The following is an 18545-nucleotide window of genomic DNA, read 5'->3' on the forward strand; positions in this document are numbered from 1 at the left end:
GTTAGTCAAAAGCGTACTGCGTTTTAAATTTGTAACTTCCGCTTTCAATTTACTGTATTCTTTTGAGGTTCGAATTTCTATATGTTTGCACTGAAATATTATTAAATAAAAATATGAGGACAATTTTTTATCAAAAATAATTCGTTTTTATAAATATTTAAACGTGAATTAATAATATCAGTAAATGTTTTTTTTTTGAAAACGTATAGAGGGCACCACTCATGCGCAGGTTCGCCAACTATGGTTTAATTTATAACTGACATTTTGACACAACCTAACTTCTGATTTTCCAACGAAGTACGAAGAGAAGACTGAGAAGAGGCAGTCGCCGGCAAAAACGCACATGGAGAGGTGTTGTAGTGATTGGAATTTAAGTTTAAACGAAAGATAAACACTGTTCTTATTGCTATAAAGGTGTAAAATATCTATAGTATACGGTAAGTCGAGTTGATTAATGTTGAATTATGGAGATATTAATGTTGTTTTTGTAGAATTTTGTTGAAGATGATTATTCCCGTTCGTTGTTTTACGTGTGGAAAAGTCATAGGAAATAAATGGGAAGCTTACTTGGGTCTCCTGCAAGCTGAATATACAGAAGGTGACGCATTAGATGCCCTGGGATTAAAACGCTACTGCTGCAGACGAATGCTTCTTGGTCATGTGGATCTTATTGAAAAGTTGTTGAATTATGCCCCTTTAGAGAAGTAATTGTGTTAAATAGAACATTAACCTTATCTATTAATTACGTGATATAGTATTGTGAAGGTATTTAATATGCACACATTTACTATGTTATAAATTTTGTTGATTTATTTTAAATGGTGTTTTATTTTAGAAAATTCTCAAAATTGCATTTGGCACATGGGATTTTCAATACATCTTCAAAATGTAACAACTCTTAACATACTTATTGTTATGAAATTTTAAACAACCAGTCCACAACTTCTCTTTCTAACAGATCAGTTTATTGTTCTAGTTTAATTAGCTTATCGTCTTTTTGGTTTTTCAGTGAAGTTTTTCTTCATGCATCTTTAAAAATCAATACCTCAATTATTTATGGAAATTTTAGAACGCGTTTTTCGCCACTATTTTCAGCTTACAAAACTTTATATGTTACCCTGGAAAGATTGTCGATTTTCTTGCAATAAATTAATTAGAAGCAGCAAACTGGTTTCGTCGACTCAACGTCCTGTTACTGTATTTCATTTCTGACAAAAAAGTCGGTAATCCTGCCCTGGGTTACTTATGAGTTTTTTAAGTTGAAATCAGTGGTGGAAACCGCTTTTCGAAATTTCCATAAATAATTGAGATATTAATTTGGAAGATACGTGATTGAAAACTTCATCCAAATGCTAGAAAGAAGATGATAATAAATTCACTAATTTTCAAAAAAACTGATGTTAAGGTATATAGAGGACGTTGTGGACGGGTTATATTTAAAATTGCATAACAGTAAGTCTGTTAAAGGACTCGATGCATTTTGAAAATGTATCGAAAATCGCATGCACCAAAGGTAGAGATTGTACTTTAATCCCCTAAATATTCTAGTGTAATTACTTTCTTTAGTTAATAACAGCAGTTATAATTTTGTATTAAATAAGTGCGAGATTTGTTTGTTGCTTTTATGAATTATGAGAAGTCTATATGTAAGTACATATGTGATTTCAGCAAGAATTTATTTAACTGAAGAAGGGAGGGGTATAACGGCACTACATTTCGGCATTCCACACATATGAATAAGTCGTGTTTGTTGTAACATAATTGCTAAGAGCCCTTTAAAATCAGAATGATTTAAGTGTATATTTGTCAAAAGTTATTGTAATGTCCTTGGATAAACATGGTGGTTGAGACGATGGTTGCTTTACATTATTGATAAACTAATTTGTATTTGTGAAAGTGCAAGATGCTGCAGGTTAGGCTAATTATTGTACAAAAAGTTAAATCAGCTGCCTTATGCTAATTAGGTTTTCCACTGGTAGCGTGATTAATGGAAGTCTTCAGCCATCAATGTTAAACTTACTACCTTTAAAAACTAATAAGTGTTACAAACACAAACCGCGAGTAGGTATCGGAAAAATATATTAGTAGAACTTGTAAAAACAATTTATAACGGGTGTCTTTTATAAATACTGTAGTATGTTATGGTCTTCTCACTGAAAAGTTACTTATTTTGTAAAAAAAAGTAGTTCTATTATAGGTCCAGATGACATGAAATTTTAAATGTTGGTTAAATTCGATACATAAATTCATTTCTATATAGAAGATTCGAAGCATTTGTAATTAATTAACTCATTATAATTATTCCAACGACGTTATCAATTTACCGTTACAGTTAACCTTCATGTAATCCTTCGATGTATCTACTACTTGTATATTTTAATTAGTTTGGGACAAGTAGGATGCTTCTTTTTGAAGTTCTCGTAAGTTGTTCGTAGATTTCTTGGTTTTATGGGTAACAATCAATGTTACTTTTTTACCGCTATTGTAATGTTTTGACAAATTCTTTTACAATTATTTTCCGATTTGAAGTGCTTTCCAATGACTTATAAAAAAAATTCTTATAATACATATAGACAAAAATAATGCAGTTTCTGATAACGGCTTGAATAGATAACCACATTAAATGCAACACGGCCTGAGTTCAATTAAAAGGTTATTATTTTGGTGATTAAAAGTAGCTGTAAGGGAGCGATGTGTTTTAGACTAAAAAGTTTTATTCCGTGATGCTCATTGAATGTGTTGATACAATGAATAAAAATTCAATGTTTTTTAGTAACGTGATTTAAAATATCATTCACATTCTGTTACTTTAAACATAAAGTTGGGAACCAGTAGCAGGTGGTAGGGTGGTACCTAACCATCATAAATAACACATTTTTTTTTGTCCAGCAGTCAAATTTTTACCACATTGGGATGACACCAGAGTTGTAAAATATACATTTGGAACAATCATGATTGAAAACAGGAAACGACAGAAACAATTTAATAAAAAGTTTAATAATAATTTAAGTGTTCTTAAGACATCAGAGCATAGAGTTAGACCTATAACACCTTATTCAGACACACTTTTTATTTCTATTCACAGTCTTAATATTAAGATTTTTTTCAGTCCAGAGAAAATAGCAGTTTTGGACGAAATACCAACGGAAATATTTCTTGAAGTATACTTCATGAAAGCTCTTCTTGAGACGTACTTTTTCTTTTAATTTAAGGCTGTTTTAACAAAAAATATTTACACATTTACACCAAAATCAAAACGATCATATCACACGGTGCTTCCGCATTCATTTATGGATTAATAAAAAAAGTGACTATAATAATGACAGCCCCAAATTATAATCGCAGCATCCACGTATGTTAGCTTTATCAACAATGTGCATCAACAAAATACGACTTCATATATTTTTCATGAAAAATTACACACTTCTTAAATGAGTACGTAAAAATATTAATTTGTTATACTTTAAATTCGGTATATCTACATCAGATAGCGGCCCCTAATTACACAAAAATATGTATCACATTGCAACAGAAGCATAATAAATTAAATATGGACGAAGGCTACTACAATGAAAAGAATTTCAGAAAAGCAGAGGGTGGAACAGGACTAGGTGGAGTAATTCCACCAGCTTCTTGAAGTCTAGCACGAAATTCTGGACACTGGTCTGCTATACACGGATGTCCTAGAGATCTCCAAAAGAGGCATCTACAATATCGACATAATGATAACATTTCTGCATATTGTCGATCTTCACTTATTCCAAAAGATCTGAAACATTAGTCAAAACATGAGTGCTTAATTAAGAATATACATATATATTACTTTTTTAGCGAGTGATAAATTTCTTTCCAGTCGACTTTTCCACAGTTCTTGGGTAAAACTAAATCTATTTGCTGAGGTGAAAAATGGAATTTCGTCAGTTCTCTCCAAACACGTTGTTCCCCAACTATAGAAGCCATTTGTTCGCAGGCTTGGGCACTAGCAGTCAAATCTCTATGGTCTGATAATCTCAAAATAATCTCACGAAGGCATTCCTCAGGTAACTGCAACAGTTGAGGTCTAGAATCTGGATGAAGTTCGCAAATCTGCATGTTAGCAGCCATTTTGAGTATACGTTCTATTTTTGCAGTGTGTTCACTCCATAGCATCTGTGAACCCAAGAGTCCACCCCAGCAAGCCGACCGTTCTGCGGCACTCAAAGCTCGCAGATTATTCAGCAACTGACGAAAGTTTCTAGGATTATGTTGACTTGCGATAGCCTGAGTGGCAACTTCTTCCAGCATTGCTAAAAGTACTTTCTGTGCACAGCCCGATAAAGCTGTCATTTGTTGACCAATGAGTAGTCCAAGTAAAGCACAAATGTAATTAAAACGCCTTACGTCTCTCACAGCACTCATAAAGTCTAATTTTTTGACTGCTTCGTTTAGTTCATTAAATCCCGCTATCTACAAAGAAATTACAATACATAAAGTGATAGATGTAGTTCAGATCTTACTTCTTTAGTGGATTTAATTGTGATGTGGCAATGGGGTTGTATAGCAGTCTCGCTGTTAGCATACGTCGAAGGTTCTTCCGCAGTATTTTGTCTAGAAATTAAATGTACAATATAAATACCAATTAAAATTGTTTTTTCCGCTTACTTACTAATTTTTCTACAAGAGTAAATAAATATGAGCCCCTAAATATATGCCCATAAAAATTCGCTGCACGCTCACACTGTGCGGGTATAAAAAACATGATTTTTAAACTACGAGTTCATTCAAGGATCTACGCACTGTGCAAAATATTTCGTATCGAGTAACTAATAAAAAAACATAATTTTTGCGTAAAATATTTTACTATTTATTTATTTTGAGAAAATAGTCTGCAAAATATCCGCTCATGCAAATCAAATTCTTTCCTAATTTTCTCGAGGGCGCGACAGTTTGACATACACTTGAGATATTACTATTGATAAATCACATAATTATTCGTTCAATCGATATGTTCAATTTCTTTTTGATAATGTCCACCACAAAATTTTTCTCAGCGAAAGTGCGAAGTAGGGGATATGTTTATTAACGGGTAATACTAAAATACCTAGTAAAAGAAGTTACATTTTTAGCAAAAATGTGGGAAAAATATAAAATTTTAAACGTGGTTATTATCATCATGTGCAACAATGAAAATCCCCACTTCCATATTTACCAACCCCATAAAGAAAATATGTATGGATATGCAGGAATATAATACTTCATACATTTTCTGCAGATAAAATTATCTATCAAAATTGACATTAAAAATATCCGTCTATAAATGAACGGACAAAACTTGAATATAATCATGTTTGGCAGAAAGCCGACTATTGTAAGTGGTGATAAATAGTACATTTAACACCAGTAATAATGTAGGAACTGTTAATGGTTTAGATGGAAATATTTTACTATTAATTTTACGGTAGTAATGCATGATCTACCGAATTATTTATTTATTCTACGGCAAAATTTTTAACGACACAATCACGGGAAGCTTGGAAGTCGTTGCCAAAGGTATTGTGCATTTGGCATCAAACGGTAGATTTATCACCGAGCAAGAATTTAACCGTGTGGACTTTCCAATACCTTACTGGATTGATTAAATTTGTGTGGTCGCTCCAAAATCAGAAAAAATCCCCCACTGGTTGGAAACGTTTCAAAATTTTGAATGGAACGTGTGAATGCTAGTCAATGGTAATTTGGTACTTCTTCGGCCTTATTTTCCTAGCAACATTGGTACCATCTTAGGGGTGTATCGTTCCATGTTGATCTCAATACTTTAAAGGAATTGTCAGAATCAAAATTTCAAAATTCTGACATCACTACTAATTTTTATCACTGAAGAATCATTACTACTTCAGCGACTTCAACACAAAGTAAGTATTCGGTAAAAATGATTCTGCTATTGAAAGAACAGCTCTGAACAGAGATGCTACAGCATTAGAGAGAAAGAATGAAGAAATTATGTATGTATTACACATTGTTACGGAATTGTCCTATAACATATCATTTAGGGTTTATTGTATACACAGGTTACCTTATTTATTTAGATTAATCAGGTAATAAGGAGGATGATTGAAAATGGGTAACAATATGAAGTTGTTTATAAAATATTATTCAAGATATGATTTCTTCGGGACGCAAATACAATGACATTGAAATCTTTTTCCCTATACGACATGCAGTTTGCACTTATAACATTGCTATTAGGTTTGACGTTTTCTGTTGGTGAGGTTGTAATTTACTTGTACTGGAAATATTAAATTATATGTACGTTCCACTTATGTTGTCTCCTACAAGATGTCGTCATTTTTTAAATACACAACGAAAGCATTTTTCTGGACAGATAATTTTTATATTCTTGGTTATAATTCCTAGATTCAAGAGATGCGTATATTTTTACCATTTTTATTGGTATGTTTGCAAAATGCTTCAAGTTGCTTCTTATCTAAGCACCAAAACAATGAATTTACATGGTTCACTACAGATTTTATCCACTTTTATAGAGATTACTTTAAGTCAACAAAGATAATAAACGTACAAATTTTAAGTAATACTAATCCAAATGCACTCGTCGTAGAATTTTCAAACAGATTTATTCATGGCGTACTTGAAAATGATGTTCTTATCAGAACTGAACTGAAGCAATTAAGTAGTTTGGATATAATAGTGGATCCATATTTCACGAAATTCTTGAATGAAACTTTTGTTTTAGACTACAATTTCACGTTCCAAAATGAACGACCACCAATCATTAGAATATTTGAAAATAAATCCCATGAAAGCGACGATCAAAAATTATCATTGAACCGAAGATATTCTTCTGATGTGGAAAATGGTCAAGTGATCATATCATGGTGCTTTGATGATCTGGTGTCATATTTAAATGGGTCCTTTAACGTGTCTGAAAAAAATCGTCGTGCATTGCACGCGATATTTGTTGTAAATACTAAGCGACGCATTTTTGATTCGGATATTAGTGAAGTTTTAGTAAAAATATGGCGAAAATTTCACATTTTAAATATACTTCTATACATACCAACATCGAACGATGTGTATATTTATCGACCATTTAAGAGAACTGCAACAGCTTGGGGAATAATCAATGCATACCAATTTAATATCACAAATGGAAGCAATATTTTAAATTTTTTGGAAAATTTAGAAGAATATCCCTTGCGAGTAAAAATATTCGCTAGATTACCGACGGCATTAGAAGAAGTGCCTAAAAATATGGAAGACAACTCGATTTACAACAATCTGTACAGATACAGCGGTTTCACAGGAGTAGATGGCAATGTCTTAGGTGAACTTGCAAAACAGATGAATTTCAGCATTTTCACAGTCTACAAACAACAACGGAATTTTGGAAAAATTCTGGAACAAGGTTGGATAACAGGTTCACTGGGGTATATCGTGTATGATCTCATTGATTTAGTTGCAAATGGTATGTTTCTCACTGATCAACAAACTTATAGCTATGAATATACACACGTTTATTTTTATGACGAAATATGTGTAGTTGCCCCGAAAGCGGAGAAAATACCACATGGTTTCGCAATATTTAAATGCTTTCACTGGACAACATGGATACTTTTAATGTGTACGTGTGGACTTTCCGTAATATTTTGGTTTTTGATTCATCACTGCAAAACTCGTAAAAAACGAACTCAATACAAATATGACTTTATAGATGTATTTTTAATTCTCGTGTCAGCACCAATTAAAATGCATCATCTTAAAGGAAAAAATACTTTCTTAGCATCCTGTATGATCTTCAATGCAATTATAATTTGGATATTTCAAGGAAATTTAGTTAAATCATTTAGTAGTACTTCTTATTATGCTGATATTAATACGTTAGAAGAACTGGACAACTCTAATTTGTACATTTCGACATCGTTAAACGTTTTTAATAATTATAACAATTCACGACTAATAAAAAGTTTATACGATAAAATTGTGCACAAATATCGCATTTCTATGAGGCAAGCAGCGCTGGAAAGGAATGTGGTAGCTTTAGATCGAAGAAAGGACGCCAAACTGTTTATTCTTGTTTATATGACCGAACAAGGAGATCCCCGATTACATATCTCAAAACATTCTATTATTTCTTATTACATGTCTTTTATAGTGCCACGTGGGTCCCCCTACGTACTGAAATTCAATTCAATAATAATGCATATTTTTGAAAGCGGAATAGTGGATAAATGGTATAATGACATCGCTAATAGCATTACTATAAATATAATGTTTAAAAAGCTGAGAAATGGCGCAAGTGAGAAACCTTTTTCATTACACGACATCCAATCAGTTTTTATTATTTTTCTTTTGGGAATGTTGACTGCGTTTATTGTGTTCTTCATCGAAATAGCAATTTGCAAATTTTTGCACACGAATTTTAAGTAAATCTTGAAGATGCACAACACCCGATATATTCAAAAGCAGAGACCTTGGGAGCGTAAAACATCTGACAATATAAAGTCAAAGCAGATATTGCGAAAATTATGTTCTGACCTTATAGTATGCAGGCTTTTCACCGTCATCGAGATGATAAAATTAAAAACTAAGAACGTGCTCAAATACCAATTTAATTTTACAGCAGAATGAACGGTTTTTATATACTATGACTGAAAGCATGAGAAGGGATTTTCGAAAAGATATTTTTTTTGGAAACTTAGGACGTACGTTGAAAGAAAAAGCTCTTGATTTCTGTGGATTAAAATTTTTTGGCTGTAGTGGTAATTTAACCTCATTCGCAAACTTATGACAAGTTTTTTTAGATCTTGTATCCGAGAGTTTTAAATATATGTAAATAAACTGTATAAATAAATGTATATTTGCAGTAATTTTCCTTATTGCAGTTGCTACATATCTGCAAATTCTGTATTTTTTGCAATATACCTACACATGATCGTTTTCCGGGTTGGAACCGTGTTAATTGAGTTTTTGGGCTCAACGTTTCGCACACTTTTGTAAGTGGCATCTTCAGGAGCAGGGTTAACTCTTGTTTGTGCTTTTCATTCGCCGAGATTCCGCTAAGTTGGGTGGCGAGAATAAAAAACAACACTTGATTTCGGTTGATTTATTTACATCGACCGAACTTACTTTGGCAGATGAAGTTTGTACAAAATACGGACCTTTTATAACCAAAAAGGGAGCCGAGCTACCTGCTCTTACAATGGATTGAACTGTACATTTTTGTTAGAAAGGTAGCGCACCTGCAACTATTGTACACTTTCTAGGCGGCTATAGTGGTCCAACTCTGACGTTTTTATAGCACTGCAATCTCAATTACCGTAAGTAAGTATTATGAACTCTATTGAAAATGTAAATAGAGGTGCCATAAATCATCTTAAAGGTTTACGGGCGCATACGACCCTGTGTAGTGCAGACAGTTGGTCACTTGATGGTTTATGACCGCTGGATTACTTGCGGCAGAGACCTATCGTGGAACACTTTACTCCTTCACAATAGGATGCAGTCATAAAAACGAACCAGAATTTGCAGCACTATACCTAACCTTCCTGGAAGTATACTTTCCAACTCTTTTGAGAGTTTCGCCTCTGGTATGGTTGACATACTGAGTTAAAGTACCACGAAAGATGATTGCAAACGCCGTCAATTACTTTATGAGGGTTCTTTGGCACTTTGGACCGCAACCTGCAATAAAACCATTACGAACGCTTCGCAACGGAGGTACGACTTCAGCCAGAGCCGGACTTTAAATTTTAGAGCGTTCATATATGAGTCATGGTAGAGTTAATTTTTATTGGGATTTTTCTAGGAAATGTGTATTTGCAAAGATTTAAAAAGTTTTAAGGACCACACTTTCATGTGTCCTTAAATTTTAAGATTAAATTCCTTGAAAGCGGTCCGTTTAACAATCTAACTGTTCACGTATTGAAACAAATACGGTCCTGGAAAGGTAAGGGTGGCGAGTAATCTTGATTGACAGTGGTCGGAAATTCTACAGCTGCAATTCCCATAATTGGAGTCATTTGCAAATATCTTTCGTCGTATAATACGGTGCTCTTTTGCTTTATTCTTAACCCTGCTCCTGAAGATGCCACTTACGAAAGTGTGCGAAACGTTGAGCCCAAAAATTCAATTAACACGGTTCCAACCCGGAAAACGATCATGTATTGCAGTGGCGGCTCCTCAGAGGAGGCAGGGGAGGCTGAGCCTCCTCTGTTTTTTTGAGCTGAGCTTCCTCTAATTTTTTTCGATGAAAGAATTTATATTTTTGTAGACATTTGTTATTTTTCAGAATATTTTGCTGGATTTCATTTACTTTCATCATATATCAGGTTAAAATGTCGCAAAAATTTATATTTAGGCCCTCACAATCATAATTCACATTCACACCACTCCGCGTTTGGTTTCAGCGGCAGAGGCTTGTTAGCCGCTAGCCTCCGCCGAGAATGCATCTTGCTATTGAGACCGTAGACCTTGACGCATCGTCAGTCTGTATTGCATTGGCTAAAACGTTCATGGGACTGCCGCTCCAAGCCGCTAGCCTCCGGCCAGTTCATCTCTTTTCAGATCAAGTCGTACAGATAACTTTATCTCTTTCTTATTAGTTGGCGCAATCGGGTGTAAGTAGGAAAAACTTTGAGGTGGTTTCGCGAGCTCCCTGTTCAGTGATGGTGATGTTTAGGCTTTACGTAGGTAAGGGTACAAAAGGGGAGACCAACACCATCACTCCCATTAATTGTATTGACAGTTACAATTAGAAATAAAACAGAGCATTTCATGAAAATAATTATAATAAAACTAAATAGTTTACGGCTTCGGTTTTAAGAAACAAATTATACTGTTGGAATTGTGTATTATTTATAAGTGATAAATCTTCCGTTTGGGGTAAAACAGGCTAAAATAATTTACAAAATTTGTCACGAGCTATAGAAAGGCATGAAAAATCATAGGACCACATATTTTCTTCGATTAAATTAGAAATGCTTGTAAACAAAACAATGCCAATCATTTAGATTCGGCTCATAAAAGGGAGAACTATTACGAGAAAGTTGGTGAAAATTGGGCAATTTTGAAAAGACTAATCGATGCAAAAGTTTATTTATCTATCAACGCACGAGTGTTCTTTTCGTGGGCATGACAAAAAAAATATTCAGATAATGAAAGATATAAAAAGTAGTGCTTTTCAAATTTGAGCCTCCTCTGAAGAAAACTTCACGAGCCGCCACTGATGTATTGATTCCGACCGTGGAAGCCTCCGAAAATATACCTACATATTAACATTAGATTTGGTAAATATATACCTTTAGTGCCTTTTGTATTGTAACGAGTCTTATTCATATGCTTTACGAGCTTAATTTGAAATTTCCAATTACATTAAATTTTTTACAAAACTGTTACGTACGCGTCCTTTAATAAATTGGTTTTTTTCACATGAAAAAAAAAGTTGCATACAAAGATGTGAACATGTATTTATTAGTATGTGAACCATATTTGCAAAAATATAAGAGATAAAGGAAAGGCATGGAAGTAATACCATTATTGTTTAAATACCTACTTGAATTGTTGAGCTCAAGTTGATTTCATAGATTATCCATCCCATGCAACCAATTCATTGTGGTTTATTAAGACCATTTAACAAAGTCTTAAAATAAAAAAAAGCAGAAGTTGTGGATAACTTGATCGACATCTTTACCTTTATAGGAACTTATGTATGTTTTTTGTCATATATTTATCACAAATAAAATGTTTATGTTTGTTTTTTACCTTTTTGGTAATGTACTGTAATTAAAGTTGTATTTTTTGTCATATTTTTATGTTATTTAATTTTTACCTCGTGAAACCACAATCTCTAGATACCAGTCAACTTTCCCTAGAGAGATTGAGTAAATGTTACATTTTCTTCAAAGTCAAAGCTATTCATATTATCGGAGCATCGACATCCACTGATTGATTTAGTAATTTTTAGCATTCACTGCATTTCCAGCATACTCTGTAACATATATAATTTTAATATATGTACCATCGGTGGAAATAAAAAACTGGGACACTGAAAATTTTTACATTGTAAACAGCTCTTTAAAATGTAATTCAAAATGAAATTTAAAAAATGTCACCTTGATTAATGTCAAGTGCCAATTCAAAAATGCCAAGTTTGAATGAAGTTCAAAAGCAAACTATTGCGCAACGTTTAAGGGATGGGGTCTCAATTAGAACAATAGCAACTGAGCTGCATATTAGCAAGAATACTGTCCTACTGGCGAAAAAAAAATTAATGAATATGGTAGAATTATCAGACGAGCGGGGTCGGGTCGTCCAAAAAAAACGACTGCAGACGAAAACATTCAATTGGCAAATTTCATTGGAGAATATCCTTTCGAAACAGTGGTTAACGCAAGGCAGCAAACGAATTTCTCTGCATCATTGAAAACAGCCCGGAAGAGAGTCCACGAAACTGAATTAAGAAATCGGGCTGCTGCCAATAAAATATTTTTAACTGAGCAAAACAAGGCAAATAGGGTATTATTTGCTCAGGAATTTGTCAATGAACCTGCAGATATGTGGAATAATGTGATATTTTCCGACGAAAAAACTTTCAAATCATATAGTAATGGGCGTCGTCGTGTCTATAGACCCCCAGGAACGAGATATGATGAACGCTATTGCAATAAATATAAACAATCCGGTCGCTTTTTCGTTAATGTTTGGGGGTGGGTTAGCAGCAGAGGACGTGGAATTTGCGCAATAGTAGAAGAAAGATTAAACGCTAATGTATACAGAAGGCTTCTAGAGGAACTTATGCTCCCCTCAGTAATACCAGTTTTTGGAGAACGAAACTTTATATTTCAACAAGTTTGTGCTACTCTTCTTTTCATTTTTTTTTTTAATAATTATAAAACCCATTGCAGGATAACTGTCCAGTTCATAATGCCCGACTGGTAAGTCGGTATTTGGAAGCCCAGGGAGTGAATGTTTTGCCTTGGCCCTCTAGGAGCCCAGATTTAAACGTAATTGAAAATGTTCGGGGAGAAATGCAAAAATATATTTATCAAAATGATTTTCGACCTAGAAATCCACTAGAATTACAAGAAAAAATTGTCGAGGCATGGGAAACTGTAACACCTGGATATATGAGGCAGTTAGTTGCTTCCATGCCTCGTCGACTACAGAATGTGATCGATGCAAATGCAATGACAAAATACTGATCAGTTGAATTGGCATCTTCAGTATAATGTTTCTAGTTATAATTCCAGTTTTTTATTTTCTCTTGAATAAAGTTACGTTCCTAATTTTACGCTCTCGTTTACGCCTTTATCTTTTCGACTAATTTCTTGAAAACAATAAAGAAAATATGCGAAAATGTTTCACAAACCTAATAAATAATATTTTTGGCAGGAAAAGCCCAACTTACACGTTTTAAATTTCGAATTTTCAAAATTATCTAGTTACCTATTGTGTCCCAGTTTTTTTTGTCCAGCGATGGTACTTCTAAAAATGTTTATCCTGACTGACAAACTGACTAATTCATCAATGCAACGCCTAAACTACTGAAATTTGGAGAGTTGGTTCCTTTTGTTATAGAAAGAATTTTTGGAAATTCTGCCCCTTAGGGAGTACAATAGGGAATTCAATTCTTACGAAAACGTCTAAGTTAAATCGAGGAAATGGGGAGAGGCCTTGTTGATTTGATCAATAAAATAAAGTAACTGATCCATTTTTTTTTTAGTCACCCTGTATAAGCAATTCTAAAGCACATATGAATACATTTGATAAACAACTCAAGAGACTCATGGTCTTTTCCGTATTTTAGATAGGATTTATGCCGCAAAATTTTGAGATGACGTAATCAATTTTTTACATTAACGATTTACTATGATTACCATAAAAAACATTTAGGGCCGGTTGCATAAACGCAAATCAAATTTAATCTCTGATTAAGAACAATTGTAACTATGATAATAACAATCGTTACTATGGAGTTAATCAGAGATTAAATTTGATTTGCGTTTATGCAACCGGCCCTTACTCTGCAAAATTTTGAGGTGACGTCATCACGTTGGTGGGGCTGATTAGACGCCAAATTTTGGTAAGTTGTGTACAATCTGTCTGTCGTCTATAACAGGATACCTATTTTTCCTACACTAGGGGTCATAGAACGTCGAGAAAACAAAGTACTCATTCCTCGGATGGACCCTGTTTCAGTAATTTCCTTGCAAGATTTGTAGAATGAAAGTGGTTAGTTTGGAATTTTTTGATATTTTTTAGTAATAAAGTCAAGCGGCATTTCTATTTTAATTTTATATTACATATAATTGAGTCTAATTCGCATGCCTTGAATATTGATTTATTTTTATGCACAGTAAAATTTCAAACTTCGTTACATCACAATTGCGCCTTTTACCGGAAGCAAGGATCAAATTGTGCCGCCATGCGTTTCGATGCCGTATTTCGCTTATGTGATCCGAACAATTTTTTTCAAATATTACCTATTTATTTGTAGCTTTATAACGTATGCTGCATTTTTATAAAAATGCGTTTTATATACATATTTAACTGTTTTAATGTCTTAAGTAAAACGACGTAGAAAGTGTTACAACTTTGAAGGCATATTCTGTCTGTGGCAACGCAGCTCCTAAATGGATGAATCGCTTTCGGTATGGTTCTTTGCTATGTTTGACGAAAATCACTCCATCCATTTCAAGATGATTAAAGATGATAATACAGTTGGTGCAGGAATCCGCTCGGTTCACACGAAGTGGATAGCGTATCGACCGTTGCAACGAATTTTAACCAATTTCACACTTTTTAAGGGTTCATTAATAACCATTTTAGGCAACCATTACAAATTTAGTCGTTTTACGTTCCCTCACACGTCCATGAAATGTCACTTTTTTGGAATGGTTTGTCATTTTTTGGTACTCAGATATCGACACCTTACTTTTGCATCCTTGGCTTTGTGTTTTTGTCCAACATTTTTTCAAATAAGAAAGCCAAAAGCGCCGTTGTTTCAACCCCACATTTACCGAATGTCGCTATGAAATCAAACCAAATCTCCACGACCTTTCGCCCAACAACGGAAAACAGATTTTCTAACCCCAAAATCACTTACATTACCAGTTATTTTTCTATATGGTCGCCTAAAAAACGTTGTGTGTATCTCGGCCACAGAGAATTTTTTCGGCCTTATCTGATTTGTAGGCCGAGGCATCAAATTTTAGATCGGCCAAAAAATGTATTCTTTATAGCCTTGATATACAACTATTTCGTACTCCCGGGAGTGAAGTTGCTGTTTCATTCCCTCATTCGGAGGACTGAAGTGGTTCATTTAATCTCAAGGAACTGAAGTAAAAATAAAACATTTTAGTTAATTTCTGCTGTGAAAGTGACATTCGAATTTATTTTTACAATTTTGGATTTAATTTAACCGGGAAGGCGAAAACTCGTATATATACCACAGAACTAGAGTATTATTTAATCCATCGGGAGATTATTTGCTTCGCCCTCGGCTCGGGCAAAAAGCAAACTCGTTTGAGTTGTACCCTAGTAAAATTTTATTGCACTAATCCATCAAAAAATTTCGACTACCGAACCGCAATCGGATTGTGTCAATGCCCATTTGGTGCAGAGATAATACGGCAGTCCTGCATACAGCAGACATGAGTCTTTTTCCGCTGTAAATCTTTCTTCAATTGTTAACGTACCGATATTCGTCCACGTCATTATCCGCCATAAAATTTTATTAGGGTACAACTCAAATGAGTTTACTGTAATCTTTCGCCTTCGGAATTAAATGATGCACTTCAGTCCTTTGGTATATAATACGATATCAATCATCCATAATGTCACTTTGTCTTTACAAATCAATTATCGCTCCGATAATTTAATTATATGGTTTACCGTAGAATTTTGCAAGGCGATCAGTTTACAGTACATACTCAAAATCTATCAGAGACAATAATTTATTTGAACGTTATTGTAGAAGGGTGAAAACATGTTTAGATTACGATGATCCAACTAGCTAATAAGTAGTTATAACTTACAACATTAGTTATTGTCCAAAAATAAATATACCTTTGGTGTTATGATTTCGGAAATCGACTAAAAATCTCAAAGACGTTTAAAAATTTGTTATTCTTTTTATATGTTCCCAAATTACGAGGATTTATGTCCAACAGTCGCACATAGAACAAAAAAAAAATAGTTTCGCCAATTGCAGTATATTTCACATTTACGCACATGTTCATCCTGCCATTTTGGAAATTCCAAGCTGTAAGCAACGAATTTTAGAGCCTTTTAATTTTTGAATTTTTACTTTTATGATGAATATCACTTCGGTTTTAATATTTTGTTATTGTCATTGTTAACTGAAATGTTTACAAAAATTTGAATAATTTTCTACGGGTTGTTTGGACATATCTCAGAACTACAAATTTGTTGCACTACATCTGCGATATTTCCAGTAAGTATCACTATTATTTATAGTTCAAATATGGCACTACAAATACTGTCATTTCGTACATTTAAATTTTTCTTTGTTAGTGGAATAAAGGAATTTATGGCAAATACTTCGCATGGCAGGATTATGTCTACATTCATTTCGATAGTCACGTATGGATTGCTGTAATGGGAATCAATAATACAAAAATAAATGCGGTTTTAAAAATGTTTCATTCAAAAAATACCTTTTTATAATTTCTAAATATGTACTACAAATTATTACGATTATGAAAATTACAAACAAAAGATTGCAATCTAAATAATAATAAATGCAGTTCGAATGTGTCAGACGGCAAACATGAAAATCTCTCCTAAAATAAGAAATCATATTATGTTTTCAACGACAAAAATAGGCAAAGACAAGATTGAGCATCTTGTTGCTACCGCGTTAACGTTATTGTTGAGAAAGTGGCGAAAGCGAGAACAAAGAAACAACATTGTAGAAATGGATCGATCCGTGCAATGAATTTAACCAACTGAGAACTTACTTGATTGTTTTGCGGTTTTCTAAAACTTTTTTCTTTTCCCAGCCTTCTTCTGTTTTCACCCAGGCTTCTCCTGGTGAGCGCCAGTCTTTTGATATAAAAGGCATTATTTTTCAGTTGTTTCAGCCAAACAGCTGATGTAAACATACACAAAATACTTTGCCACTCACTTTTCCGACTGCGGAGTTATTCTGCGCAGTCAGCTGATTGTCTAGCAGGATTGCGCATGAACCATCAACCTTGCGGGGACCCAGAAGAGGTGAGGAAAGAAAGAAACAATAATTTTGGTTGTTTTTTTTGCAATAAATTGAGTATTATTATTATTACAGCTGCCATCACTCCTTTGCAGATTACTCATTTGTAATGTCATTGTGAACCATTTATTTTTAATTTAACAGGTGTTTGCTGTTGCTATATTTTTGTTTTAATAAAGTGAGTCACTGTACGTTAATAATGTTCCCGTTTTGCGATTTTGCTTTGTGTACGTGTAGTTACATTTACTTGTTGCGGTCATTCACCTTGTTCAAATATTTCAGTGTGTAGACACAACCGGAACAAAAATTTTATTGTTGCACATTCGTTTTTAATGTTTATTTTGTGTCATAAGCAACGAATATTTTAAAATTTTACCTCAAATTGATTTAAAACTAATACTGATGTGTGCCTCCTTTCAATAATCATGTTTGATACTGAAATTATTATATTAACAACTGGCGATTATTTAAAATGATGGTGACTAAGAAAAGATATGTACCTACTTTTAAAATATTGTCCTATGTCCTATACTCAATAGTTTAATACTGGCTACATTTGAAATATCAAAATTACCAGAAAACTGCTATTAATTATTATTAGGAACTAAGAATCAGGATTTAAACTCCGAGTGAACAAGGACTTATACCAGTTGCGCACTTTTTACTGTATGTGAATGAGAGAGGTAAAATTTTGTTGGAGCATACTCAGGCTTTTTTATAATTTCTAAGCATGGTGTTTTTCTTCCTTAAAGAAAACAAAATTTTTATATAAAAACAGATTCATTTATTAGAACAACATTTAAAATTTCTGCAAAAAACATGCTTGGCTTCGTATACCTATATAATTTGATGCCTACAGTTTAAATATTTTTATATTCTGCGTCGAAACTTTTTTAACAAAAGTGGAAAGATAAATAAGAACTTCTTTGTATTTTTTAATATTGCTTGTTATCACCGGTTGCTTTGCCAAAAGGTTCTTATTTATTTTTCGAATACTTTGACCTGTCCCGCAAATCAAAATAAAAAATCCCTCTTGCAATTCCTTTAATATTCCGCAAAAGGTAAACATATTAGGGCGTCTTCTAATATTGTCTCGTCCATTTGACAAATCCTCGATGAAGACATCTTCAATTTACATATACGTTTGAGATAGCTAAAGTGTTTAAAGATATCTGGAAACAGAGTTAAATACTTCTATTGCACTCTTGCGGCATATAAATGAGCAAAATGCCCCTACCATTGTGGTGACCGAATTTAAATCAAAATTTTCGCGCTGAAATTAATTAACAGCGGCGTGAAATCACATTTGAATAATTTG

General features: G+C 33.5%; 2 protein-coding genes and 1 long non-coding RNA gene across 3 annotated transcripts; 1 reads left to right on the plus strand and 2 right to left on the minus strand.

The window, feature by feature from the left end:
• Positions 1-247: 247 nt before the first annotated feature.
• Positions 248-819, plus strand: LOC135135000 (DNA-directed RNA polymerases I, II, and III subunit RPABC5). The gene is made up of 2 exons (XM_064063931.1): positions 248-437; positions 492-819. Exon 2 carries the CDS (start codon positions 505-507, stop codon positions 706-708), a length of 204 nt encoding a protein of 67 aa, XP_063920001.1. The 5' UTR covers positions 248-437; positions 492-504; the 3' UTR covers positions 709-819.
• Positions 820-3379: 2560 nt separating this feature from the next.
• Positions 3380-17333, minus strand: LOC135134876 (F-box only protein 25). The gene is made up of 4 exons (XM_064063746.1): positions 16977-17333; positions 4497-4587; positions 3824-4446; positions 3380-3769 (listed from the first exon to the last, which is right to left on the minus strand). The coding sequence occupies exons 1-4, from the start codon at positions 17078-17080 to the stop codon at positions 3565-3567; spliced, it is 1023 nt and encodes a 340-aa protein (XP_063919816.1). The 5' UTR covers positions 17081-17333; the 3' UTR covers positions 3380-3564.
• On the minus strand, positions 8263-12752 carry LOC135134877 (uncharacterized). Its single transcript, XR_010281402.1, has 3 exons — positions 11825-12752; positions 11687-11772; positions 8263-11635 (listed from the first exon to the last, which is right to left on the minus strand). It is a non-coding gene; the product is annotated as an uncharacterized LOC135134877 (long non-coding RNA).
• Positions 17334-18545: the final 1212 nt, after the last annotated feature.

Source organism: Zophobas morio, unplaced genomic scaffold (genome assembly GCF_036711695.1).
Source record: "Zophobas morio isolate AGI-343-1 ecotype UQ-CSIRO unplaced genomic scaffold, CSIRO_AGI_Zmor_V1 ptg000024l, whole genome shotgun sequence".
NCBI lineage: Eukaryota > Metazoa > Arthropoda > Insecta > Coleoptera > Tenebrionidae > Zophobas > Zophobas morio.

Coding starts and splice junctions, on each gene's coding strand:
- LOC135134876 (XM_064063746.1), bottom strand. CDS start 17,080: ATGCCTTTTATATCAAAAGACTGGCGCTCACCAGGAGAAGCCTGGGTG. Junction 4,588..16,976: donor GAAAACCGCAAAACAATCAA/GTAAGTTCTCAG, acceptor TTTAATTTCTAG/ACAAAATACTGCGGAAGAAC. Junction 3,770..3,823: donor ATTTATCACTCGCTAAAAAA/GTAATATATATG, acceptor CTAATGTTTCAG/ATCTTTTGGAATAAGTGAAG.
- LOC135135000 (XM_064063931.1), top strand. CDS start 505: ATGATTATTCCCGTTCGTTGTTTTACGTGTGGAAAAGTCATAGGAAAT.